The sequence below is a fragment of the Oculina patagonica genome, chromosome 6, assembly GCF_052425735.1.
Source record: "Oculina patagonica isolate OP01 chromosome 6, crgOcupat, whole genome shotgun sequence".
Classification (NCBI taxonomy): Eukaryota; Metazoa; Cnidaria; class Anthozoa; order Scleractinia; family Oculinidae; genus Oculina; species Oculina patagonica.
In genome coordinates this window covers 14,418,953-14,445,034 of record NC_135763.1, presented here as the reverse complement: position 1 = coordinate 14,445,034, position 26,082 = coordinate 14,418,953, and the positions used below count along the sequence as shown (strand labels likewise).

The 26,082-nt window shown below is 40.4% G+C and overlaps 4 protein-coding genes across 4 annotated transcripts; 2 read left to right on the top strand and 2 right to left on the bottom strand.

Moving 5' to 3' along the window:
• The first annotated feature begins 132 nt into the window (after positions 1–132).
• On the top strand, positions 133–1,099 carry LOC144656923 (uncharacterized). Its single transcript, XM_078517184.1, has one exon. The coding sequence runs from the start codon at positions 332–334 to the stop codon at positions 1,097–1,099; it is 768 nt and encodes a 255-aa protein (XP_078373310.1). The 5' UTR covers positions 133–331.
• Positions 1,100–6,751: 5,652 nt separating this feature from the next.
• Positions 6,752–12,860, bottom strand: LOC144656976 (uncharacterized). The gene is made up of 7 exons (XM_078517241.1): positions 12,709–12,860; positions 11,032–11,250; positions 10,874–10,930; positions 10,214–10,255; positions 9,829–9,921; positions 8,940–9,227; positions 6,752–7,385 (listed from the first exon to the last, which is right to left on the bottom strand). Exons 1-7 carry the CDS (start codon positions 12,796–12,798, stop codon positions 7,101–7,103), a joined length of 1,074 nt encoding a protein of 357 aa, XP_078373367.1. The 5' UTR covers positions 12,799–12,860; the 3' UTR covers positions 6,752–7,100.
• A 2,737-nt stretch (positions 12,861–15,597) lies between these two features.
• Positions 15,598–20,825, bottom strand: LOC144657378 (retinol dehydrogenase 8-like). Its single transcript, XM_078517728.1, has 3 exons — positions 20,521–20,825; positions 17,568–17,841; positions 15,598–16,166 (listed from the first exon to the last, which is right to left on the bottom strand). Exons 1-3 carry the CDS (start codon positions 20,783–20,785, stop codon positions 15,836–15,838), a joined length of 870 nt encoding a protein of 289 aa, XP_078373854.1. The 5' UTR covers positions 20,786–20,825; the 3' UTR covers positions 15,598–15,835.
• Positions 20,826–21,365: 540 nt separating this feature from the next.
• LOC144657379 (retinol dehydrogenase 8-like) lies at positions 21,366–25,991 on the top strand. The gene is made up of 3 exons (XM_078517729.1): positions 21,366–21,863; positions 24,965–25,238; positions 25,581–25,991. The coding sequence occupies exons 1-3, from the start codon at positions 21,599–21,601 to the stop codon at positions 25,909–25,911; spliced, it is 870 nt and encodes a 289-aa protein (XP_078373855.1). The 5' UTR covers positions 21,366–21,598; the 3' UTR covers positions 25,912–25,991.
• Positions 25,992–26,082: the final 91 nt, after the last annotated feature.

Sequence of the window (26,082 nt, the reverse complement as noted above, 5' to 3'; positions counted from 1 at the left end):
CGTTGCAAGATTGGTTGGACGCTCATTGGAAGTACGTGGAGCGCAACGGACAGAGTCTACAATCGTTGTTCAGTCAGAGCTGCGGCGATTACGCGCTGATGTATCTCATCGATAGGGCCGAAGGACGTAGCATGAGTCAGTTCGAAGCGAGATTCAAGAAACATGATTACGTGTACAATGATCATAAAGTTGGGCAAATGTTGAAGCAATTGATCTCGAAGGAAAGGTCGTGGCACAAAATTTGTAAGATGGAATACCATCAGGATTGTGAACCGTCTCTCTGCGGTGTAAGACACTTGTTGTTGTGAGATGACAAATAAAAAACGTTGTAATGAATAAGGTGTGTGTCGTCTGTCGCTCGAGGTTCGTTGCAGACTTTTTTTCTGCAACATGCTTATATCATTGCTCGTTTTTTGACGAATGTCATTTCGCCATGGAGCGCGGTGAAGCCTTTAGCTTTCGGATGCCCTCTAGCATTTTGATCGTGGGCCCCTCTAGCTGCGGAAAGACTTGTTTTACCGAGTCGGTACTTTTGAATCACTCAAAAGAGTTGTTTAGTACACCCCCTGAGACCATTCATTATTGTTTTGGGGCTTGGCAAGACGGTTTCGCGAACATGAAAAAGCGAGGCGTGAAATTTCACGAAGGGATTCCCGAAGAAGTAGATTTGACCAAATGGTTTCCCCGTGGAGGGGTGATGGTATTGGACGATCTGATGGAAGAAGGAGGAAACGACAAGAGAGTATTGGATCTGTTCACCAAACTTTCCCACCACAGGAACATCACCGTTCTGTACTTGTGTCAAGACATGTTTCCGCCGGGAAAATACGCCAAGAGCATTTCTCGAAATGCGCATTACATCGTGGCTTTCAAGAACCCTCGCGATCAATTGGGCATGAGGAATTTACTGTTACAAGCGTTTCCCTCCCGATGGCAAGATGTGATGGACGTCTACACCAAGACGACGGAAAGACCCTTTGGTTACATGGTATTGGATCTACACCCTGCCAGTGGCGACGACAGACGGATTTTTAGCCACCTCTTAAAAGACGAGGGATGCATGAGATGTTACAGATTCGTTCGAGATGTTCGTACGTAACGATCACGTGTGGCTCGTGTTCTTGGACCTGTGCGGTCGTCATTTCGAGCGTATGAGAGAAGAGGACATGGACTACGACGCCATGCAAACTGTGTTACATTTGGCCGAAAAGCGACAGATGTGGAAATTCGTGAGAGAATATAACAAGACTTACTTCAGCGAATTGATCCAGACATTAGAAGACAGAGCTAGAAAGACATGTCAAGACATTCGCCAGCAGGAGTAGGAACCAGTCCTAGTGCCATTCCGATCGTCAACGTCAACCGAGGGGGATTGGAACAGACATTGGATCGAATCGACCCCATAGTCCTTAGACGGTACTTGGATCAATTACCGTCTCCTGCAGTGGGTACGGGGACTTTGAGATCCACTACTCCTGCTTCCTCGAGGTCCAACGTACCTGCAGGTCAAGGAACGCTAACGGGTGGTCCACACCGATTGAATCAAGACGACCTGCAACGTCAATTGCAAATGCTGTTCAACGATCAACGTCAAGTGGCGGCTGGACGTCGCATCGCAGGCATCACCACGACAAACACCATCACTACGACCTATAAAGACGGGGGACGACCGACCGTTCGTCGTACCTCGACGAGAGTGAGCCATTAAAGATGTCCCTACTAAACGGGTCAAAGACGAACTTGGATCCAGACCTGTTACACAGATTGGACGGATTGTATACCTTTTACCACAAAAAGTGGTGGTGTCATCGTCAAATGTTTTACCATTTTAAGTGGTGTCATGCTTCATTGAACGCTTTGGCTTTATTCATCGTGGCAGCGGGTATCATTGCGGGTTCCCTTACGGAAAATAGTGTTATTGTGGCATGCCTAACTTCAGCTGGGACTGTCGTCAAGGGCTGGAACGATTTCAAGAAATATTCGTTCAAAGTGGACGTATGTCGTTTTGCCTACACCACCTACGACAAGACGTTGATCGAATTGAGAACGTACGCGCGCGGTCTTCCGATGGACGAACTAGAAGGATTCTTGATCAAGATGCAAACTCTAGATGACACGATCACCGATTTCACGCCGCCCGTGGCCGACAAGTACGTGCAAGCGTACGAACGACAACACGATAAATCCGAAGGTACCCCCGTCTGAAGTGACAGTTATGGTAGGATGGGAAGAACGAAACGTAAGGCCAGAAGAAAGAGGCAGCGAGGTGGGGCTCTCGCGAGACGTAAACATCGTTTGGTGGACAAGATAGCCGAGGGGGCCAGCATGTTTCTCTCGGGTCCTTCACCCACATTCTTCACGTTGGGTGGTAAATTGGCCAGTCAAGGATTTAAAGGGATAATGGATAATGTAAATCATTATAGACGTAGACCGCGACGACGATAGGACCATGAGGAGAAAGAAACGTGTGACGCAAAGGCGGAGACGTGCTGGCAGGAGAAGAATAGGACAGAAGGGTGGTATTTTACCCTTAGCAGCCTTGATACCAGCTTTGATCGCGGGTGGAAAAGCAATCGCTTTGGGTGCTGCATCGGGTGCTGCAGGTTGGGGTGCGAAGAAAGCCTTGGATGCAGCCACTCGAAAGAAAAAGAGATAAAAACACTATAAGAGGATGGGGACATTGGGCGTCACCGGTAGTTACAACAGACTGCATTCTGTGACAAGATGGTGCGAAGAAGAAAGGTAGTAAGGAGAAGCCGAAAACAACCTAAAAGAGGACCCGTGTGGAGAGGAGAGGGTTTATTGGACATACTCAAGTTTGCCGGCAAGTTGGGCTATAAATTGGGAAAGGACAAACGCTATAAGAGGATGGGGGTAAAGGGCGTCACCGGTAGTTACAACCGACGTCCAGCCCCGTGGGAAGTATGAATCGATTACGTCGACAGCGTCCATTCTTGGAGAGCATTCTGAAAGAAGCCAATCGGTTCAAGCGAGAAGAGATGTTACAGCACGCCAACGCCGATCAGATCAACGCCGTGAGTGAGATGGTCTTGAATTTGCTCAAGAACCGCATTCCGCTCAGTCCACCGATCACCGCCAAGCTGCGACGATATAAGAAGGTCTTGCGCGAACTGGGTAAGCGCAGAAACTCGTTGAAGAGAAGGCGAGAAGGTCTCCTGTCACAGAAGGGTAGCGGGTTTTGGAAAGGACTGCAACAGATCTACCAAGCATGTCTCTGCAAAACACCCTCCAGACAATGATGAAAATGTTACGCGAATCGGCGGACAGAGAAGCAGAGTGGGAAAAAAGAGCAGACCATTGGCACAAAGCCTACGCCCGCGTCAATCATGACTATTTGGCTTTAAAATACGACGCAGAGTGCGAAGATTGCATTCGAGAGAGGCAAGAGACTCCGGAAGGAAAGACCCTAGTACTGTGCAAGGAGTGTAGCGACAAGTGTACATCGAGAAGCGACTTGAAAAGGCGCATAGACAAGTTAGAAGAGGAAGTTCGTTACTGGCAAGGGTGTTACGAAAGCTTGTTGGAAGAATACTTCAAAGATGACCGAGGAAGTCGTGATGGTTCCCGCTAAAGACTTGAATCGTTTGGTGCAATATTACAAAGGCGAAATCACGGACAATGCATTGTTGAACAAAGCGGCTCGCATAGCAGCCGAAAGTCACTTGCTGTTAAAAGATAAATCCGTTCCCGACGGTATCGCCGTGGCACGAGTGAAACCTCTCGCTCGCGAACGGGCTCGTTTGACCAAACGGATACGTCAATTTCCCATGGGAGGAGTAACAGCCAGACGGCCGGGCGAAGAAGCGGAGGAGGAGGAGGAGGAGTTGGAGAATGTAGGTTTGGTGACGGGACCCGTGGAGACCATGTTGAAACAACTCATAAAAGGGAGTGCCAAGAAATCACCTCCCACAGTCACCCCGAAGGCGACAAAGAAAGCAAAAACGGCACCTGCGGGCAAACCGACATTGGCAGAGAGATTCAAGAGTTTAGAAGAGAAACTAAAGACGAGGAAAAAGCCAGCTGTGCGAAAAACGGAAGCCGAGAAACTGAAACCATTACCCGGTTGGGAAGATTGGGCCAAAGGCAAAAAGTTGAGACGAAAATTGGAGTATGACGAAGACCAAGAAGAAGAGGACTGAAAAAAAGACGACACGGCGACGACAACGCGGACGTGGGATCGACATTCAGAAGTGGCTCGGCAAGACTGGAATCGAATTTCACTGGCCCGGTTATCAGTACATGGGTCCCGGAACCAAATTGGCAAAGCGATTGAAACGCGGGGACCCGGGCATCAATCGATTAGACAAGATCGCCAAACAGCACGACATCGATTACAGTCACGCCAAGAATCTAAGGGACAAGTGGAAAGCCGACGAGAAAATGATTAAAGCCATCAACAAATTACCTGGAAGTAAAACCATGACGGAACGCATTGTCAAACGAATCATGCAAGCCAAGAAAAAGTTGAAACTTTAATGTTGTTGAACACAATAAAGACGTGGTTAAACGTTTACATGTTGTCGTATGTGCATTCGATCACCGACTTGAGCAAACAAACAAAACTCTCGTACTCGTTCCCAGTACACCCGAGAAAGGGGGATACCCCTTCCCCCCTCTCTCACGTGATTTTTTAAAAAATAGCTTTACAAGCCTGCGTTTTTTCAGAATCGCCGACCTAGAAAAAGCAATGTAGACTCATCTGCGCATGCGTTTAGTGCCAGGAAGAACCATACCATAAGGAAGGCATGGCGCTTTCTGAGACAACCTTTGTGGTTTCACAAGAGAGGTAACTAATTATCAATCGTGAGTGTATCGCGTAGACTCATCTGCGCATGCGTTTAGTGCAAAGTATTGAGTTCCAGATACCACAAGGACAGTATGGCACTTTGTGAACCATATCTATAGGATGGTGGTCTTGCTAACTTTGTACACGTTCATTCCCAGGGTGCGCGGCCACTAGGGCTTAGTGAACATTGACACAAGGAAAAAAAAATATCCCCAGCGAGGACTCGAACCTCGATTGCCTACCTCAGCGGCAGGAGTGATACCCGTTACACTACCGGGGCTTTAGGACCACTTGTTACCGTTTTTTAGTGTCTTGTACCTTAACAGAAAAAACCTGTTATTAAAAAAAACCTGTTTTTACACCTATTTTCTTGTCTTGTCGTTTTTTCCGCGCGAGGACTGGGACCAAGTTCATTCTAACCGTTCGGGAACTGGGACCGACTGCTGTGACGTCATCGCCTCCGAGTCACGTGATTTTTTCCCGTTTCATCCATTTTTTGCCCCTTTTTAAAAAAAATTTCCGAGGGGGACTGGGGCGAGCGCTTTTTGGCCGTTGGGGCCTAGAACCGAGACTCGGACCACCCTGGGACCGACTCCTATGACGTCATCCCTCCCAAGTCACGTGATTTCCCCCTCTACGCATGCGCAGAAATGCTGCTCTGTGATTGGCTAGATCCGAACTTAAGCGGTCCTTACTACTAACGGTTCAGCAAAAAAAAAAAATAAAAATGCGCATGCACCAAAGTAAAATATTGTACGTTTTTACACAGAATCTTTATCAAAATGTTGCTGAAGTGTAAAAAAGTGCTTCTTTAGCAAAGTTGAGGTAAATTCAAGACCATAGTACCAAACTTTCAGTTTAGCGGCTAAAAAAGCGTTTTTTTGGGAAAATTTGGGTGTCAAAGGGTTAATAGAGACTCGGCACTAAAACTGATTAAAGCCACAGGGCCTTTGGATCTACTTTAGACTCAAATTAACACTAAGCCATCCAAAAACTATCACTGTAAATTAACGATCGCCGATTCGTCTATCTGCCCACCGGCGTTACTGAGGATCGGCCTTACCGATTGGTTCGGTGTGAAAGTCCAAGAAGTGGCCAGCCAAAGTAATATCCTGCGCAAGTTTGATTGAAATGATGTTGTGTTGCCAAATGTATACATTTTAATTCAGTCACAGTCCTTCGAATGACTGGATACGACGTGCTCCGTCTTCCAAAACATATCGACAGTTGTCAGTTCCATCACAAAGTTAAAATATGCAATCAAATCGAGTGTAGGAATCTTTAAGTCTCGGCGCTAGCTAGCGCTATTCCTAAGAAAAACCCCAGTGCCTTTAAATTTATTTCAGACTCATAGCGATCAAAAAACTGTCACTGTAAATTAACGATCGCCGATTAATCTATCTACCCACCGACGTTGCTGAGGATCTTTAACCGATTGGTGTGAAAGTCCACGAAGCGGCCAGGCGACGTAACATCCTACGCAAGTTTGATTAAAGTGATGTTGTGTTTCCAAATAAACACAAACTAGAGAACATTCTTGAACTAACATTCAGTCACCGTACTTCGAATGACTGGATACGACGTGCTCCGTCTTCCAATAATATCGAATTTAGGAAAGCTGACAAAAGTTAGACGAAATAAGTTTATACATATTTCAATCTGCAAAAAAAAATTTCACATCAACAATCAGGATTCAAAAGAATATAACTGAAGCCGAAGTTTGATGCAATGGCCTATCGGCGATGTAGCAGGATTAATGTTTTGCAAGGGGATAAGTTTTCTACGACGTGCTTCATTTGCCAAAAAGTACAGAAAGAGTTTTGGTAAAAAGTTTACTAAACGAAGCAAGGCATGTTAAAGTAACGATCACCAAGCCATGTTGGCTATTTGAGTACCAGCTGCTGGTAAGCTTTATATGACTTAGTAAGGAAATGTAACACAAAGTTCTTTCAGCAAGCTTTAATTTTGTTATTTGTCAATTACATAAAAGGCAGCCAACATTCTTTAAGAGTCAGAACAAATACTCACAATCTATCTATGGCTCTAGCCCGTCCCCAGTCTTCTTTAAGAAAAAAAAATTAGATGTGTCTAACAATTTTCTAAGAAAAAAATACTGGTGAAGAATCTGGCAGCAATTCATCACTTAAAACAAGAACGCAGAGCTCCAATTAACTACGCACACCTTCATTAAGAGATAATTGGAAACGTTGGAAAACTGGTTTCATTTTTCTACTCTATGCATCTAACTTACAACTAAAACAATCGGATTAGCGTGCTTAAATCGTGTGACGCCTCAAGGGGCAGGGCATTCCCAGTGATGGAGGTAGCACGCTTTTGGCTTGTAGTGTGGATGCTTTTGGGGTGAAGGTCTACCTCTACGTTTGGCATCTTCATACTTCTGGGACAGATTTCCGTCTTCTTCTTCCCTTTTGTCGTCCCGCCGTTTCTTTCCAGCTGGATGTCCACATGATGGAGTAAAGGTACAGTCACACTTGTAAGAGTTATCAGTGTTTTGAAAGAACAGCTGAGCGACCCCGCCTTTGTCCGCTGCACATGTCACGCCTACTATCACATAGCCCTTCAAGAGAAAAGTTCAATCCCAAATGTAAGGCATAATTGTGGAATTTGATCATTTATTATATAGACGCGAGTGTTTCACTGGAAAATAGACCACTGATAAAATTCATTCCTGGGTGTAACATTTAGTGTGGGTGGGTTAAAGCATTTTTACATTTTTAATTTTTTTACTCATAAGATATTGTAATCTAGCTATTTTTAAATTTTTAATTATTTTTATTATTTTTTCCTTATACTAGTTTCTATTGTTTTTATAATGTATTTTAATAATTGTCATGCGCTTTTAACATAAGCCTCTGGCTCGGATATAGAGGGCAACCTCATCCCGCGCATGACATTAATAAATTGATTGATTGATTGATTGATTGATTGATTGATTGATACGAAATTACATTCAAGACTGTAGTGACGAATTCTCCATATCCTCACAAGTGAGGATATCGATAACGTCATTGCGCCATTGGACGGTTGCCAAACCTTGCCAAAAGCCGGTTGAAAGATGGCGAGCAATAGAGAAGTTAAGTTCAATGAAGCCGACTTAAAATCGTTCACTAAGGAGCAGGAAAATACAGACATGAAGAAGAAAACTTCACATGACTCTAAACAATTCAAGGTGTTTCTTGCAAAGTGGACCAAAGCTGGAGATATTTAAGAAATTCCAGTCGCTGAAGTGCAAGAGTTTACATGTTTATGCTTTCGACACTTCTGTAGTTTTTGTCTATATAATAAAAAGGACATTACACGTTGGCCCAAAGATAAGAATTTTATGTTCTCGCGGCAAACACAATATCTCACTATTGTCTACCGCTCGAACATAAAATTCATATCTTCTCATCACCGTGTAACATCCCCTATATAAAAAGCGATTAATAAAACCAAATATCTTTAGTTGTTTAAGTTGCTTCAAATATGTATTTTACTCCTGCTTATGTTTTTGATAGATTTTTTTACTTATTTGGCAGATTGCAAACAAGTTTTTAGCTCTTTTACCCTTTGCGTGCCAGCTGCTGGAAAAAACGTCTTCGTGTCATTAAAACAAAACACTTAGTCCCCGTCCACACTAATCCGGGCGAATTTGAAAACGCATCCTTTTTTCTCCGGTTTGGCCAACCTTCCACACTTATCCGGATAAATTGTCTACCGAAAACGGAACTTTTCGAAAACGCTCTTCAAAATGGATTAATTTTAAGACGCCGCCTTTGCGTTTTTGCGTGGATGGAAAACATTTTGAAAACGGGACTTTTCGAAAACACTCTTCAAGGTGGTTATTGGGAAAGCGTTTTATCCTTTTATGGCCAAAATAGATGGGTTTTCACATTTATCCGGACTAGTGTGGACGGAAAATATTTTATACGGCCTTCTCAACTTTGTCCGTTTCCCAATTTATCCGGATTAATGTGGACGGGGCCCTATTTATTTTCTAGGTTGAATACGTAAAATACATTAATTTGTTCATCTGCGACTTCTTGGATATGTTTTCATTTCCAAGCTTTGTACTAGCTTTAGTAATAATTATCGATACTACCGAACGACCGTTGAGCCTACAAGGTCTTACCTGAGTAGGTGCCTTTAGGGAAACAGTTTTAGGGTGGTACCCATATGTTTCATTGCTCGGTTTTACATGATGTCTGCAACCCTGCAAGGTGATACTATCACCCTTGTCACCTTTAGGACCGGGTGGTCCTTGGGGTCCAGTGGATCCTTTTGCTCCTTTAGGGCCTCGTCGCCCTTTTAGTCCTTGGGGTCCTCTTTGCCCTTGCTCTCCTTTCTCCCCCATGGGGCCCTTTTCTCCGGGTGGCCCCTGTGGTCCCGGAGGCCCTGGAATGATTGTTTGATTAACAATCTATAAAAAAAGGCGAACATGGGTGAATGAATACTTTTTTGAATCTGATTAGTAATTATGATGAACTAGAGATCTGACCCACGCAGGAGTGCCTAAACGTAAAGGTCAAATATTACGAAAAATGTAGTGACGTTGTTGACTAATTCCTTAAGTTTCAACTCTCAACATCTATAAAAGCGCAAGCCCTTGGGCTTAGTTCTCTTGACTAGTCAGTGTCTTTAAGAAATAACAAATTGGGGTTGGCGGTTTTACACTGGAATAATTGTTCTTTCACCTCCTTGGGAACGTAGGAAATAATTAAAAAAAAGCATTGTTGGAAAAGTTATGTGACCATGTTGGAGTCTGGGAACTTTGTCTCTATGGTGTCATTTCCTGATTTTGGTTTTGCCCGGTATTACAGTATTGACAGACGTCTGAATTCAGGGAGGGTATACCTTTAATTTTTTTACTGCTGTGTGATTGGAAGGAGTGGGCCGTATCAAAACAGGGAAGTTATTAAAGGTAAAACGCAACACGCAAAGCACATACAGTATTCAGACGTTAAATGGGAATGGATCTGAAACTATATTGCCATCTGTTTAAAGAGCAACTTGAAACTAACCTGAATGATTGCCAAAAGCTCGGCAGTTCTCGCGTCGATTTTATTGTCCAAAATGTTGAGTTTTGTTTCCGAGGCATTTCTGACTTTCTCCACCTACAAAAAGGGACAATATAGAGCATTAGCTTTTTTTTCCTTTCTAAGATCGTAATATAAATTCTCCTTAGGGTTTGCTATACTATTCATATAATGCTATTTTTGAGAATTTGTTGTCACATCAGGACACATGCCCTTTACTTGATGATTTTGAGTATTCTTTTCACCTGTCTGTTAAATATAACGTGTTGATAATGTAAGGAGAAAATATATGCTGATCAGTCTTGGAGATAGATTAAGTTTTAAATGCAAGCACAAATCAAGGACGGTAAAATACTGATAGACGACTTACCTTCGATTCTAGATCAAGAATTCGAGCTTTAATGGAATTGATCTACAAGGGAAAAAGTTCTTGTTTCAACTTTGAAGATTGTTTATCAATTAAGTTTTATGATAATCTTTCAGTCCTTTTTTCCCTTTGGTTATCTACTAACCAGCACTAAAAAGTCAGAATATATATCTTTCAAAATATAGGTAATTTTACAAATTCACTACAAATCAAACCAGATTTTTGTATATGAGACATATGTATTCCGATGAGGTTTAAATGTGTTTTCATTTCCGTACACATCCTGGATGAGTATTTCTGTGTACAGTGTTATTACTTATCATCAAGAGAAGAATTTGTTTCAACCCAAAACATTGCCATATGTCTTGACTTTTTTGTTTGCAGCAGCGTTTCATTTCAGCTTTGTGCTCCGCCCCAATTAATGCGTAAGAACCAAAGGAATACTTTTCCATTTTCTATGCCAAAAATGCATGTCCTTCAATGTAATGTGACAAGGATGACTTTGAATAAGCAAGCCGCAAGTCTTCGCTTTGACTTGAAGCAAAGAAACAGATTAATTAACGGTGAACACATCCCAAGTTTTGCTTTAAGACATTTATGTATCTTTTCGCTCAAGACGAAAACACCTGATATCAAAAAAAATTCACTGATTGATGTACTTACTTCCGCTCGGTCACAAACTCCCGGAGGCCCTCTTTCACCGCGAAGCCCTTGGTCCCCCTGAAAAAAAAAAACATGGTCGATGTCTTGTTGATGTCTTCACTTAAGGAAATACTTCAGAAAATGTGTCATGCAAATGAGAACAAACATCCTCAACTCACCTTCAGCCCGTCCCTTCCATCGCGTCCATCCTGACCATCTCTTCCATTCATTCCATCTGTTCCATTCAATCCGTTCCTTCCTGGTGGTCCAGGCGGGCCCACCACAGTCATCCCGTCCCTCCCATCCCTGCCATCTTTTCCTGGCTCGCCGTCTTTGCAGTTACACGGAAAGGGAGGTGTGGTGGGCGGAGGTTCAGAGACACTATCAAAACTACGAGACTTGAAAAAAAAAATGTCAAGTTTTCACAATGTAGTTTGATTGTAATGCAGCTTGATTGGCACTAAGCTGGTCTCTTATTGGATAAAAAGAAAGCTGAAACGTAACAGGTCAAACGCACTTACCAGATGCCTCGTTGCTTTATGTTTCTGAACACAGTTTTGTAAGTTCTTAGTGACGTAGGGCACTTTACGTCATACGTTGGCAAATAAGACTGTTTGTACAGTATCGAGCAATTCATTTTCCAAATGTAAAGATTTTTACGCGACTTTTTTTGACCGTGTAAAAACGCCGATTGAGTTATGTTTATCCATACCATAAGCAACTTGACAAAATTAAAAAAACGTATCCAGGAAAAAAAAAAAACCCCTTTCGTCCATATTTTTAGAATAAAAAAATATGTTAAATTATTCCATCGGGTTCTGTGAAGTAATATATCAAACACGAGACAGTGTTTTTCATCACATTTCCAACACCGAGAGAGGTGATCGACGCGCGCGGGATGCCGCTCGAGGTGTTGGAGCACCTCGTGGTTGATTCTCCTCGACCAACAACGAAAACGGAAAAAAATCGTCAAAATCTATGCTTTAGATCAGATCCAACTCCGTCACGGCTGATTTCCTGTAACTTGAATTATAAGAGTTTGAGAAGATAAATATATATTTACGTTTAAAATTTTGAAATGTTACTTCTATGGAGACGCTCAAAAATGCCTAAAAACAACTAAATAAGAGCTTCCTTTTAGGAATGATCCCTTAAATGTTCTCAGCAGGCTTTGCCGTTAACAATGTAACTTCGAAGTTGTCTAGGCGTGTTGTAAAAAAAAAGCTACGATCTACAAAAACAAAAATTTGGTAGAGACATTTGGGTGAGAGAAGCTGGAAGACAAGAAAGAAATAATTTATTTTCATTTGTCACTCTTTTTATTCATTTTTGAGTCTCCAAAGCTGGTCTTATCTTAGCATCTCAAACGAGGGGATTTCAAGGAGAACCGACGGCCCTATAACAAACAGACTATAACCAAGCCCGTTCTATTCGCTTTTATTCCATGCGATCAGAGTAATATTGATACAAGTTTTAATTTGTTTAATAATTTCGGTGTTTCTTTAAAAGGGATTCAATTGCGGACGATTTGCGAAGATTTCTTTTGGCTTATACTGATTTTAACGTACTCTATTATTAAAAACACGTATTGTTCCCTACATGTACAACGGAATAGTGCCGTTTTAAATGCTTTGGAAGAAAAAATGACCCTGAAGTTACATTTTAAAAGTACATTGGGTGGTTTTCAGTTTAATTCTCATAGTCTCAGTGTTCGTAATTTTCCGCCACAAAAGGCTACATGCTTTTCGGACAAGCTTGCCTGTAAAATTCTAAACTTATATTCTTTTTGTATTAAACGCATTTTCTTTTTATGTCCGATTTTAACAAAGTTGTTTTTCTAAAATTGTAACACTTACCTCATTAGACCAAGAGCTTCTAAATAACGTTGTGCTAAACACTACAAGCAGAAGAAACCTTTTTAACGTTATGTGTTGAATGGACACCATCTTTACGTGGTACTTATGCAAGGAAAATTGCAATCTGGGTTCTTTAAGTACTTGAGAATACGCTTATCAAAACGGACTTTTTATTACTTGGCTTCTTTGATGCAGACTTGTGTTTGCATAAGTTTTTCCGAAGATGTCAAAATGATATGATATTCAATCAGACCTCAATTGCATTGATGTAGACAAGATTTATTAAACGGAAGACCCTTTGGTCCGTTTTACTATATTTAAATCCACGGCTTGAACACTTGGTATTTATCTCGTAAAAGTTATTTTAAGCAATATCCTGTAATCCTGTTATTGAAAGCGGAACCCTTAAAGTTTTTTATTGTTTCATTTTAAATTTGCTTTGATTTAGCAGATTTTATTTTTTCAGTGTTCAAAACAGTTTTCACGAATAGAATCGAGGGAGATTTGCAATGTTTTTTTTTTATTCTAACGGAAGGAAGGATACGTTTTTACGACAAAAAATTACTTCACACGACAGGACGTGAAATGTTTAAACTCAAATATATTAAAATTAATTTTTTTAGAAATTTTGACAAACGGAAGATGTAATAGAAGTTGTAATTACGTCAGTAAGAATGAAAACCGAAATAACGTTTTAAATTATTCATTCATTCTTTTCTCTAAGATTAAAACGTTTGTGATAGACAAATTGAAGAAGGCAAACAACCTTTTTAATAAAGAAAATGATATTCAACGCAAATAGATGATTTCGTTTTCAGTTTTGTTTTCTTCATAATAAAACACAAAATTAGGTTTTGCTCAGAAACCCTCCGTGTTTAGGTTCAGTTTAGCAAAAGCGGCTCGACAATTGTCTCTCTAAGGCAAATAAAAGCTTGATAACGATATTAAAACTCTTCATTTATACTAAGTTCCCAAGCAAAAGGGATATTTAATTTCTCGTGGCACTGTTGTTTAACCACTTTGAGAATGATCAAAAGCTGCTAAAATATATTTAATTGAAAAAGTTCTTGCAACTGATACGAAAAATCGTCATCACTTGTTCTGAATGTAGTATGTCAGCATTGTAAATGAAAACTTTAAAGGAAATGCCGGGATTAAATGAAGTATGTACGACCCGCGAAAGATGTTTGATCTAAAGGAGCCGACAGTACGTGCGTTGGTGTACTTTTCGCTTATCAGCGCGCGTGACGTCGAGGCGGCGGTAGAGCGTTATTGTGTACCAGACCCAATATTTCACTCATGGACGAGGCTGTCAAAGGAGTACGCCATTCCCGGTACCCAATAGTTTTCATATCCTAAAGTTTACTAAAAAGAAATTGAAACCGATTTTGAGCCTGTAAAAACATCTCTTTTTTTGGCAAATATGCCGAGTAATATATGGATATAATTTTACTGGGTTTTACCGAAAAATCATTTTAACGAACATAATTTTAGTCCTTAGTAGTAGACTTTTGAGTGACATCCACAATAATGTGCGTTTCTTGATTTCAAGGTTATACCGTTATTTGTGTAGTTCGTATAGTGTGATAACCATTAGAAATTTTCTCGATTTGATCTTAATATTGAGTCATTTTTGTAACCTTTAGACTACTTTTTCGATAATCTTCCCTTTTTAGGCGGTGACGCCTATATGTTATGGCCCGGTGGACGGCCGTGTGAGGTGTGAGAGATTACTCCAACCGAGTAGCACTGGGAACTAGGCACTTTGTTGTTTACTCAGTTTCGGTACGCCATCTTTGAATCAACTTTAAGAGCATCCATCGGCAAAACGCGTTTGATTTCTAACGTACAGTTAACCGGAGTTTTGGGGTCAGGGGAGAATGATGTGCTGGATAATTGTGAGCTCGCTTAAAGAACTTTTTTACCGTTGTACGTGTATTCGAAGTCGGCATACGTGATGGCAGACTAAGTTGACTGATGTTGAATTTGACGAGTGAAGGCCGGTTAGTGTCATAACTTTTGAAACCTTTCCAAAAGGGAGACCGATGGCAGCAGTATCTTGATTAGATTGCAAAGGTGAGCTATCTGAAATCATTGTTTGCTTTTACTTGCATTGTTGTCGATAATATTTAACTTTAAGTTAATTTTCTTTTCTTTTCCCTTCGCGACTAGCCATCTTCCTTTTACTTCATTTGATAATATTTATTCGGGTATTTATCTCAAGCCATTAAAAATAACACAGTGACGGTATCCGTATTCCTATTTGTACGAGAAGCCAGAGTTCAGAAAGAACTTCTACCCTATTGCTGATTTAGCTGATCTAAAATGTTTTGTTTGATAAGTTGCATAAATGCATGTAAGTGATTCTAGTAAGCGGTGTTGACTTCATTACATTTCAGACCATTTCAATACGGAAATGTCACACAATCTTCAGTATCGCGGACTAGGTGTGGAAATCAATCCTGGGCCTTTCTGTCGCTAAATGACGAAGTTCATAATGATTTAATGTATTTATCTTATCATACTGTAGGTTTGTAATGTATTGGAGGTTCGTTTTGTAGTCAAGGCAAATAAAAATTAAAATGAATAAGAAAAATGCAATTTCTGGGATCATTGTAAAGCGTCATCGCCTATGCATGCATGTATGCGTGCCGGTTATTGACATATGAGATGGTAACCAGTTTGTCAAAAATGGGACGGCAAATCTCTCAATAATTATGTAAAAGGTGCAACGTTAGTTTTCAGCGGAATTCCTTAGTATACTCAACGGACTGTCTTATTTTTTATTTTCAGCCTACCATTTCTCGAATGTTTGGTTCAATGGAAAGCACCCACAGAAATATGGACCGACAAACTTCTCTTACAATTCACACATAACAAAAACGAAACTATACTAATGAAATGGAAGCTTTAATAAAACATTCATCTACATCAAAACATTTGAACAATGTGACCAACAGTACCAAGATATTATCAAGCAGACAAATAACAAGAATACAGAAATTCATCAGCGACTAGATTATCGTCTTGATCTATTACTACATTCTCAGAACAAACACTTACAAAATATTTCAAATCAGAGATAGAAGGATTGACAAAACGCAAGCTAGGGAGAGAACATGGGACATCACTCAGCACAGAATCGTTTGGTGATCAAATCAACAGACTTATTTCCGTTAATATCTGCCAATTTGGCTGCAATCTCATCAGGGCAGTATTCCTTATTTGTTTGGTACCGGAAGTTTGGGTCTTCGTTCAGTATTGCTTCCTTTACAACTTCTGCTACTAGCTCCGCGCTCACCACCTTCCCTGGCTGAGCCCAGAACTGACCCCACCTATTTAACACTCTTTCCTTGATGAGAAGAGTTTTTTGGTCAGCTGTTGAGGTGTCCACTTCTGCGCCAGATGCAGCGTCTTTCATTGGAGTGTTCACGGGACCTGGTTCGATGATGACGCATCTACAGAACAAAATGAAGAAACCTCTATTCGTTTACTGATACGTTTTATAACTTTGTAATGGAAAGTATTCGATTCTAGAAATTAGCAAATGAATAGTGAAAGTTTGAAAATTCCTTACAGTAGTTCTATTGATTTTAAAGGATGAATTTGGGCCACAAGAGAAAAAAGTTTCATATTTTGGGCAAGATATAGTAAATAGTTTTTAAATGTCTTGAGTTAACTTTGCAGCTTGAGAAATATGTCAAAATAGCCCAAGCGGCCAGCAAAATTTGACTTCTTTCTCACGACCTTTCACAAATTTGACTAATTTTTTAGAAATAAACACCACCTAAGACGTTGGGAACAGCTAATTCTGTGGCGAGTCTAGACGGTACTCAAATGGGGCGGAGGGAAAGGAAATATTTATTAGAGAAAAAGGTTCCTCCATTGGCTAGAATAAACCACTTCTTCTTCACTGTTGAGTAAACATAAACTTCAGCTGGTAAATGGATTAAACTCAGGAGTTTCAGTAATTTGAAATGTCTAGCTCGTGTTGGTTACGGAACCTTAGACAACCTAAACGGAAGTCATCTCTACATTCAAGTGAAAAGTCGATTGTGTTATTGGAGTCTGGTCCGGATCCGTTGAAACTGATTGGTTAGATTTGCCGTGATGTTTTGGGATTAAGACTCATGTAAAATTCGTCGACTCGTGACTAGTCAGTAGAAGTAGTCAGAAGTAATTCGTCTTCCCTCTTTTGACCGTTAATTGAAATCATTTTGTTTGAGATCCGTTCGTCGGACGAGACTGGTACAACCCTACCTCCAGTCTGACTAAACCATCAGGTTGAACGAACAACGAGAAATGGTGATGTCAACCTTCATATTGCTAAACATCTTCAACTTACCACCCACAGAATTGGCTGGGAATCCGCTCAATCCCTAACCTACATTACAAACTGTTTTAAACGTCTGACTCTGCAAAGGCGGTACACTGACCAACTTAGAGCCATCGGAGCCAACCAAACAAAATCGAACATAGAGTAACAATCGAGAGATTAAAACTTATATTACTAGAACTGACCAATCACTGTTGACGAGCTCTACATGACTTGACAAACACAATGGACTTTGAAACACTTTCCACTTGACTCTGAAGATGACATCGAGTCAAGGTTGTTGAAACGTTAGTCACCAACAAAGAGCCCTTTTCAGACCTACCTTCACCCGAACGATTAACATGAACCTTTTTGCTCAGAGAACTGACAGATTGTGACTGAATTAACAAACAGCCGGTCAAGGGATGGAAGATAATGAAAATCATTGACTAAATACGACACAGAATCCTCAGAACCAGCAATAGAATTGCAAATAATAAAGGTGTAAGGAGAATTAAAAAATTTAGGACTTGGTTTTGGTTACCTGATATTAAACTGGCGGAGAGTGGGGGCTAATGATTCTGTCAAACCTTCCACGGCAAACTTTGATGAGCTGTAAACTTCCATATATGGAAATCCGGCCACTCCAGCATGGCTGCTGTTGTTTATGATCAGCCCACTTTCCTTTGCCTTCATGTGTGGAAGCACAGCTTTGATTAAACGGGCGGTGCCAAAGAAATTCACTTCAAAAACTGTTTTCATCACCTCCACCGGGATACACTCAAAAACGGTGAATAGGACCATACCGGCGTTGTTGACTAGAAAATAAAACGTTAAGTTTTTATCTTTTTTGTGCTATCAGAAGTAACTGCAATGTGAACGTTATGGGAAACCTATGTGAAAATTATGGGTGACCTATACCAGCCTCTCTTCACCCAGGTGTATAAATGGGTACTATACCCTGCGATGGGGGATAACCCTGCGATGGACAAGCATCCCATCCAGGGGATGCTAGTCGCTTCATGCTACTGAAGCTGGGACAAGCTCCGGCGATTGGAATAGCTCTGCTAAAGTGATCGTTATGAGTGATCCATACTAGCCTGGCCGTTACAGGAAGATTAAATACATATCATAATCACATGAGACCGGGCATCCTGGAAAGCAATCGGTCTGTAATCTGTTTTTGATTACATGGAAACAGCCTCGTACGGTTTGACTAATTCGTGTCGGTTGGACAGCCGAGGCCGATCTGAAATAGTTTTTTCCAGTCTGTGTCATGTAATCAGAAACAAGTATTATTGTGAATTTTAGGGCCAGTTATGGTATTTGATCAATAGCTAACATGTAACATGTCTTCTTCAGAGACTGATTGCACAGGTTTACAAAAAAATTAACTATTTACGACACCATTTATAAAACAAATCAAATATTTCAGTTGAACATCTGACTGTTGGCCAGTGTAACGCACATATACACTTCAGCTGTCACGCATTCTTGTATATTCACAGGGATTGCATGCTTCTCACGTGTACACACCCACATCCATATCTTCTAGCAGCTTCCTATTGGACCTGGGGTTTGTAAAACTCACCCATTCTCTGATCATATGTATATAACGTTAGAACTCAAAGTAGTAATCAGAGATCAGGGGAGTACGTTCGGCCTATAGGTAAAATAGACCCAAGGTAAACGGGCAGTGGCAAAACACCGACATGGTCGGCCTACTAGTAGCATGCCTTATGTCAAAGTTAGTTACTATGCTTATACCTCACTAAACGCGACGAGGATAAGTGTAAGAAAGATTGTGTGACGAGCCAAAAGAACATAGAATGAATGAAATTGTGTACACAAAAATAATTATTTATTTCATTTGACTTGTTATTGTTTGGCAGTAAACGAGATTTAAACTTCCACAAACTTCTGGAAATAGTTTCACTTCGATTTAAAATTCCACAGACATAATTCACACAGTAATCCACTACCCGCATAATACATTCACTATACAACGATTTCCTCGTCAAAACGTCTAGTGTTTCTAGGAATAACGATATATTGCAAATTCAAAGAAGTGATAAAATAGTTTTGATCCGTATTATACCCATTCTCGATGCATTTAATTCTACAATTTGTAGTTTTGTGCAACATATAATTGCAAGAAACACGCTAGTTTACCTACGAACGAACTCCCTACGAAACTACGCATCGACTTACTCGATTTCCACTCTTTTTATGACGTTCGGTGGCTGAAGACAACTCTGCTACCTTGGATGATAACCTTCTAACGTTCTCCAATGCATTTTTGGCAAAATTACAATTTTGGCCACACGTTTTAACCCTTTTTTCAAGCCGAATAATGTTTCTAAGCTCCGTTTGGGACGTCATTGTGCATGAAATCGAGGCCATCTGTGGCTACCAGTTTCCCGGCCGAGATTTGCCCCTGCAAAAATCAATCGGGGCGGCTAATCTGGTGTCCATACATTTGCGCGCGCATTACGGCTCGATTCATTCCGCATAACAGTACACAGGCATACCAACTCAAAAGACACAGGACTCAAAAACAAAATTAGGCTTGCGCTGTCCTTCGTCGAACGCAATGAAATGTATGTATGTATGTATGTATGTATGTATGTATGTATGTATGTATGTATATAGTATGTATGTATGTATGTATGTATGTATGTATGTATGTATGTATGTATGTATGTATGTATGTATGTATGTATGTATGTATGTATGTATGTATGTATGTATGTATGTATGTATGTATGTATGTATGTATGTATGTATGTATGTATGTATGTATGTATGTATGTATGTATGTATGTATGTATGTATGTATGTATGTATGTATGTATGTATGTATGTGTATGTATGTATGTATGTATGTATGTATGTATGTATGTATGTATGTATGTATGTATGTATGTATGTATGTATGTATGTATGTATGTATGTATGTACAGCTCCGTCGTGTTTCCTATTGCTATCTGCACTACCCTTTATTGCGCCTCATACGTTTGAAAATTACTATTTCAGGTTAAGCCTGTCTTTACTGGTATTAAACTCATTAAACGCATTAAAACGTTACTCTCGTCACCAGAACTTTCTATCTTTCTTTAGCGAGTAGCGCGGAACCCACGAGAGCGTGACACGAAAGAACTACCACGATTGCAGCTTCTCCTCTCCGATCGTGCTTCCGCTTCTTCGCCGCAAACATATCAGGATAAAAGCCCAGAGTACCGTCACAGAGTAACGTTCCTTTGAAGGTACCTTTATTTTAGTAGCTGCTGGGAGAACTAAATGTGTATATGATGATAACCCCTCAGTCTAGTAATCTATCGCACTATTTTTAAGTGAGAGAATTTAAACTCTATTTGTTAGCTACCATTTTCACGGCCTTTACAAACTTTATGTTTGACACGCAATGCATAACATGATGTTTCTGAGTCGAATTGCAACGTCTAAGGTAATACAACAAAGTTCAGTTATATACTTACAAACAACGTCAATTCGTCCCTCTTCATCGATCACTTCTCGTACAGCCTTTTCCACCGACTCATCCGAACACACGTCCATCTGCTTAATTATCAATGTGTCGCCAAGAAACTTCTTGCCTTCTTCTTCTAGCTGTCCTTTTCTCGCCAAATTTCGCATTGTTGCGTAAACCTTAAAACGTTTCTCTGCATCTTTAGCAAGAAAAAGAGCAGTGGCAAGTCCTATACCGCTGGAACAACCAGAAATAACCACTACTTTGGGCGCCATCGACGGAGTCGGAGCTTTGCAGACTTGCGTAACACGACGGTGTCTCTTACCTTGAATTTTAATATTACGAGACAATTGGCAAAAGTATTCATGATGCGTGACGCGCAATCCGGGCAAAAAAGTGTACGTTGTACTTGAATGGAAGTATTTGGGTTTACACTAACACTTAAATTTCCTAAAAATTAATATAACTGGACCATCTACTAGTTTGACTGAAATATATCGTTTTTTAAAAGTAAAAAACGGGTGACTTATTGATAATCAGATTTTAGAATAATTAAGTGGTATACCCTCACTCAAAGATATGCGATGCATATCATTCTAAAATCCGATTATCCACTCTCAATGAAAGAAATCTCTAATTTTGCCTACTGTTACTTTAATAACAGTTGATAATCGATATATTTTAGACAACACAGTGAAAGGTTAGAAAAGACTTGTGTTTTCATGCAATGGGTAAATCATTTTTGTTAATTTACGCGTCAATATTTGACACGTAATATAATACGAATAAAACCCTTTGGTCAAACCGTAAATTATTCTTAAATGTAGGCCTGCGATGGAACAGAGTTCTCGTTTTTTAAAGTTGAGAATCAACCCAGTCAGATGGTCCCGTTCGTTACAGTAATGTTTTGGGAAATTCTCGCGTCAGTGTAAAACTAAATTCTTCCTTTCACGTACTGCATACAATTTCTGCCCGAATGGCACGTCACGCATTTGTCCCTTTGCCACGGTCTGATGAGATTGCCACTTAATTAATTAGGGTATATATAAGGACACCCGGCGTGTTACTGAAAAACTACGACTCAGAAGATGGCGCCCAAAGTTGTGTTAATTTCTGGTTGTTCCAGCGGTATAGGACTTGCCACTGCTATTTTTCTCGCGAAAGATGCAGAGAGACGTTTTAAGGTTTACGCAACAATGCGAAATTTGGCGAGAAAAGGACAGCTAGAAGAAGAAGGCAAGAAGTTCCTTGGCGACACATTGATAATCAAGCAAATGGACGTGTGTTCGGATGAGTCGGTGGAAAAGGCTGTAAAAGAAGTGATCGATGAAGAGGGACGAATTGACGTTGTTTGTAAGTAACTGAACTTTGTTGTGTTACCTTAGACATCTTTTGAAATTATACTAAGAAACACTTTGTATATACATTGCGTGTCATGCAATTGTGACCTTCACTCGTGAGAAGACAAAGAGAACGAAATTTAGTATAACAACACTTGAGGGTACATAACTTGTACACATCTACGTTCTACCAGTAGATACTGAAATATAAGTATCTTAAAGGGTACAGGCGTTTAATCATTTTCAGTGCCAATAAAGGCGGGTTTTACCTTGAAGGTCCTTGAAATTGTAATTTGTAATCGTATGAGACTTCAATTACGAGTAGCGCAATGAACACCCACGCCATCCTCGTACATTTTAATAAGTGACACGGAGCTGTGAGCCTTTACTCCATTCCATCCCACCTTTTCTACAAACGACCAGGTAATGGTTGAATGTACAAAACCCCATATCTGATAGGTAGCTGCTAGAAAAATAGGGATTAGGATGTGTGCATGTGAAGAGCAGTCCGTATAAATATACAAGAGTTTGTGACAGCAGAAGCGAACATGTGCGTTACACTGGCCAACGGTCAGGTTTTCAAACAATCTGGTCGACATATCGGAGAGCCGAGTGTCAGGTCGACAGATACTCAGAAAGATCGAGCAGACATGGACAACTAAACCTTGTCTGCCCCCGATTCAAACGGGAGTCAGAAGGCGGAAGGTCTTTCACAGTATCGACTACACGCCTCTGGAATACTATACCCAGCATCATTAGGAACAAGACTAGTTTAGTAAGTTTTAAGAAGGCTACGTTTGAATTTTTTAAAGATACATACAAACATTTAGATCATTTTACCTTTAAGTTAATTCTTTTATATCAATTTCGTCATTTTAGAGTATTTTTTACCTATATTACCCTATTATAGGAATATAACGAAGCATTTTAACAACGCGAACAAAATGTACGCGAATTGTCGAAAATTTATGTTAACATGCATTTAATTAACGCGAATTCTCGTGTGGTGTGTGCTTACATGCAGCGAATTTGATGCGTAGTAATTTTTATAGCAAACTATGCTATTTAAAAGACAAAACAACAACGTCCAACAACAGAACTTGAGGTTTAATTCTGATAGTTGGCGAGAGACAGTTACAGCCTTATGCGCCTCATGGCGCGAAGAGAACTTACTAACTAACTATACACAACAAAGATACTTAAACAGACCAAATAGTGACTAATATTAAATGAATGGATCCAGGGATGGAGTACATCCCGTCCTCGTGTTTTCCGCTGCCTCTGTTATTCCTGCAGCCTTCACGGAGAAGTAGATGTCGTTTAAACATAACTTTTCCGGAAATAAAGGTGTCTTAAAATAACAATGCTGAAAACTAGTGTGATTTTAATTTACAATGACGTAAATTAAGGTACATGTAATTAACGCGAATTTTTGAAATTCGCGTTAATTACATGTATCGTTAAATTCCTATAACAAGGTATAGCGTATTTTTAACTAAATTTTGTAATTTTAGATAGTTAGATTTTTAGCATTATTTTTAGTTCTTGATTGTATTTTATATTAGAGGGCCACAGGTTTTTTTTTTTTTTTACTGTTATGTGTTCACCCTCTATAAATAAAGTTGATTATTATTATTATTATTATTAATATTATTATTATGATGGTTAGCCTGCGTGGCGGGCGTCAAAAGGGGAAGGGGAGAGAGAAAATGGGAGAGGAAAAATGAAAAGAAGGGACTTCTCCCTTTCGTGTTTTGTCCCTCCCTCCCCTTCCCTTTTTACGCCCGCCACGCAGGTTAATGATGGTGGATCTGACCAAAACATCCCACAAAGAAATTATTATTTAAACATCATAAATTGACCTCACATTCACAAAAATATATGTGTCTGATTACATGACCCAGTGGAAAAAAAATTCAGACCAACCTGACAAATTCGGCTGTCGAAACGACATGAATCATGTCCATCCCAGGGGGAAGAACACGCATATGAAAAGGACGGAGTTTTGAAAGTTTTAAAGTAGACCAAACTGGGCCTTGCTAAAACTTGATTTGACCCTTAAAATATATCATCAATCATACCTGATCGGTCTAGAGCGCCACACGGTATGGCGGTTTTTTTTGTTTCTCCATGTGCAACTTCGAATGACACCTCGAGGGCTTAAAATGTTGGCGTTCTGTCATGAACCCCTAGCTAAGTAAGACCAAAATCCATAATTTACAGGCCTTCGCGAGACGACGAGCATCTCTGTCTCTTTCATATGGAAGTACCCCCCTGGACTTTTCACGTAATCCAAAACTGATGACAGTCCGATCACTTTCCAGGATGTCCAGTCTCTTGATATGGGCTGGTATAAGGCCCGGGGGGGGTACTCCCATATGTGGCCTATATAGGTATGTGCCGCCCGATAGGGTATGATTTTTGAGGTTCTCGGTCCTTAAATAGGGTATCATTTTTGCTCCTTTTGGCAATGTGTTCCCGCTGTGATCCTTAGATAGGGTACCTAAATTATATTAACTAAAATAAACGCCCAGCTAAACGAGAAAAAGATATCTGAAAACTGAATTTTCAGTTCAGGTATTGAACCGTATTAGAAAAGCGATTTTATAAAGATTTGTGTCTTGCCGTGCGCGGTTAGCCGTTATTTGGGTCGTCACGGAACGTTTCTCCTCCCCTTAAATAGGGTGTCATTTTTTGGTTTTGGGCCTTAAAAAGGGTTTAAATTTTCGCTTTCTTTATCCTTAAATAGGGTCAGGGTTTAAGAACCTTGGCGGCACACCCCTATCCGAAATTTATGGGAGTCCCCCCCCCCCGGGGTATAAGGGTAAAGGTCAAGTCTGTGCTCGAGCCTAGTGGCCCATCAGGCCGGAGTTTATCCCGGTTTCAGTACCAAGAAGCAAGTAGGAGTATTTCTACTCCCCCTGGATGAGATGCTAGTCCATCGCAGGGTTACCCCCAGCATTAAATTCGCCGGTACCCATTTATACACCTGGGTGAAAAGAGACACTGTGAGAGTTAAGTGTCCTAATAGGCTGGTACAAGTCACCCATAACGTTCACATTGAAATTACTACTCATACGCACAAAAATAAAGACCAAACGTTTTATTTTCTAGTCAACAACGCCGGCATGTTGCTATTCACCGTTTTTGAATGTATCCCGATGGAGGTGATGAAAAAGGTTTTTGAAGTGAATTTCTTTGGCACAGCCCGTTTAATCAAAGCTGTGATTCCACACATGAAAGCAAAGGAAAGTGGGCTAATCATAAACAACAGCAGCCATGCTGGTGTGGTTGGGGTACCATTTCTTGAAAGTTACAGCTCATCAAAGTTTGCCGTTGAAGGTTTGACAGAAGCGTTAGCGCCCACTCTCCGCCAGTTTAACATCAGGTAACTGAAACCAAGTTCTCGATGTCTGTTCTCCTTACTCTTACAGTCTAAGAACCCGTGGCAACCAAGATTTTAAGTTTGTAGTTCCTAGGGCAAAGAAAATATATTTTTAAGTTTTCTTTCTTCCCACGAAAAACCAATAAATGGAACTCCCTTCGAAAATGTTTTTGGTTAACTGTTAAAGAAACATGTGAAATGTAACTATACTTTTGGAGATTTTTGAAACTTCACAGTTCATTTTAATATTTTTGTACTCAAATACCTCCCATTAAAAAGTTACAAATGGATCCGGCAAACAAATAGAAGCGTTGATTGTTACTTATAGGTTGTTTTGTTCTGTAGATGCGTTAACATCGAAGCAGGTCCCGTCAAAACTCCAATGAAAAACGCTGCAATTGACGAAGGAGTAGACACCTCAACTGCTGACCAAAAAACTCTTCTTATCAATGAAAGAGTGGTTAAAAGGTCCGGTCAGTACTGGGCTCAACCAGAGAAGGTGTTGAGCGCGGAGCAAGTGGCAGAGGTTGTAAAGGAAGTAATTCTGAGTGAAAACCCAAACTTCCGGTACCAAACAAATAAGGAATACTGCCCTGATGAGATTGCGGCCAAACTGGCAGATATTAATGGAAATAAGTCTGTTGATTTGATTACCGAAAGATTCTGTGCTGAGTGATGTCTTATCTTCAGAGAGTAACTTTTGTTCCCCAATTTTAATCATGTAGCTTTTAATTAAAATAGAAGTCATCCCTGTAAGGTACAATTCTTGATGTTTTTTTTCCTTTAGAGCGACCAGAAGGGGTGATTTTCTCAGATCCGGTTCTTTTTCAATAGCAGCTTTCTTATG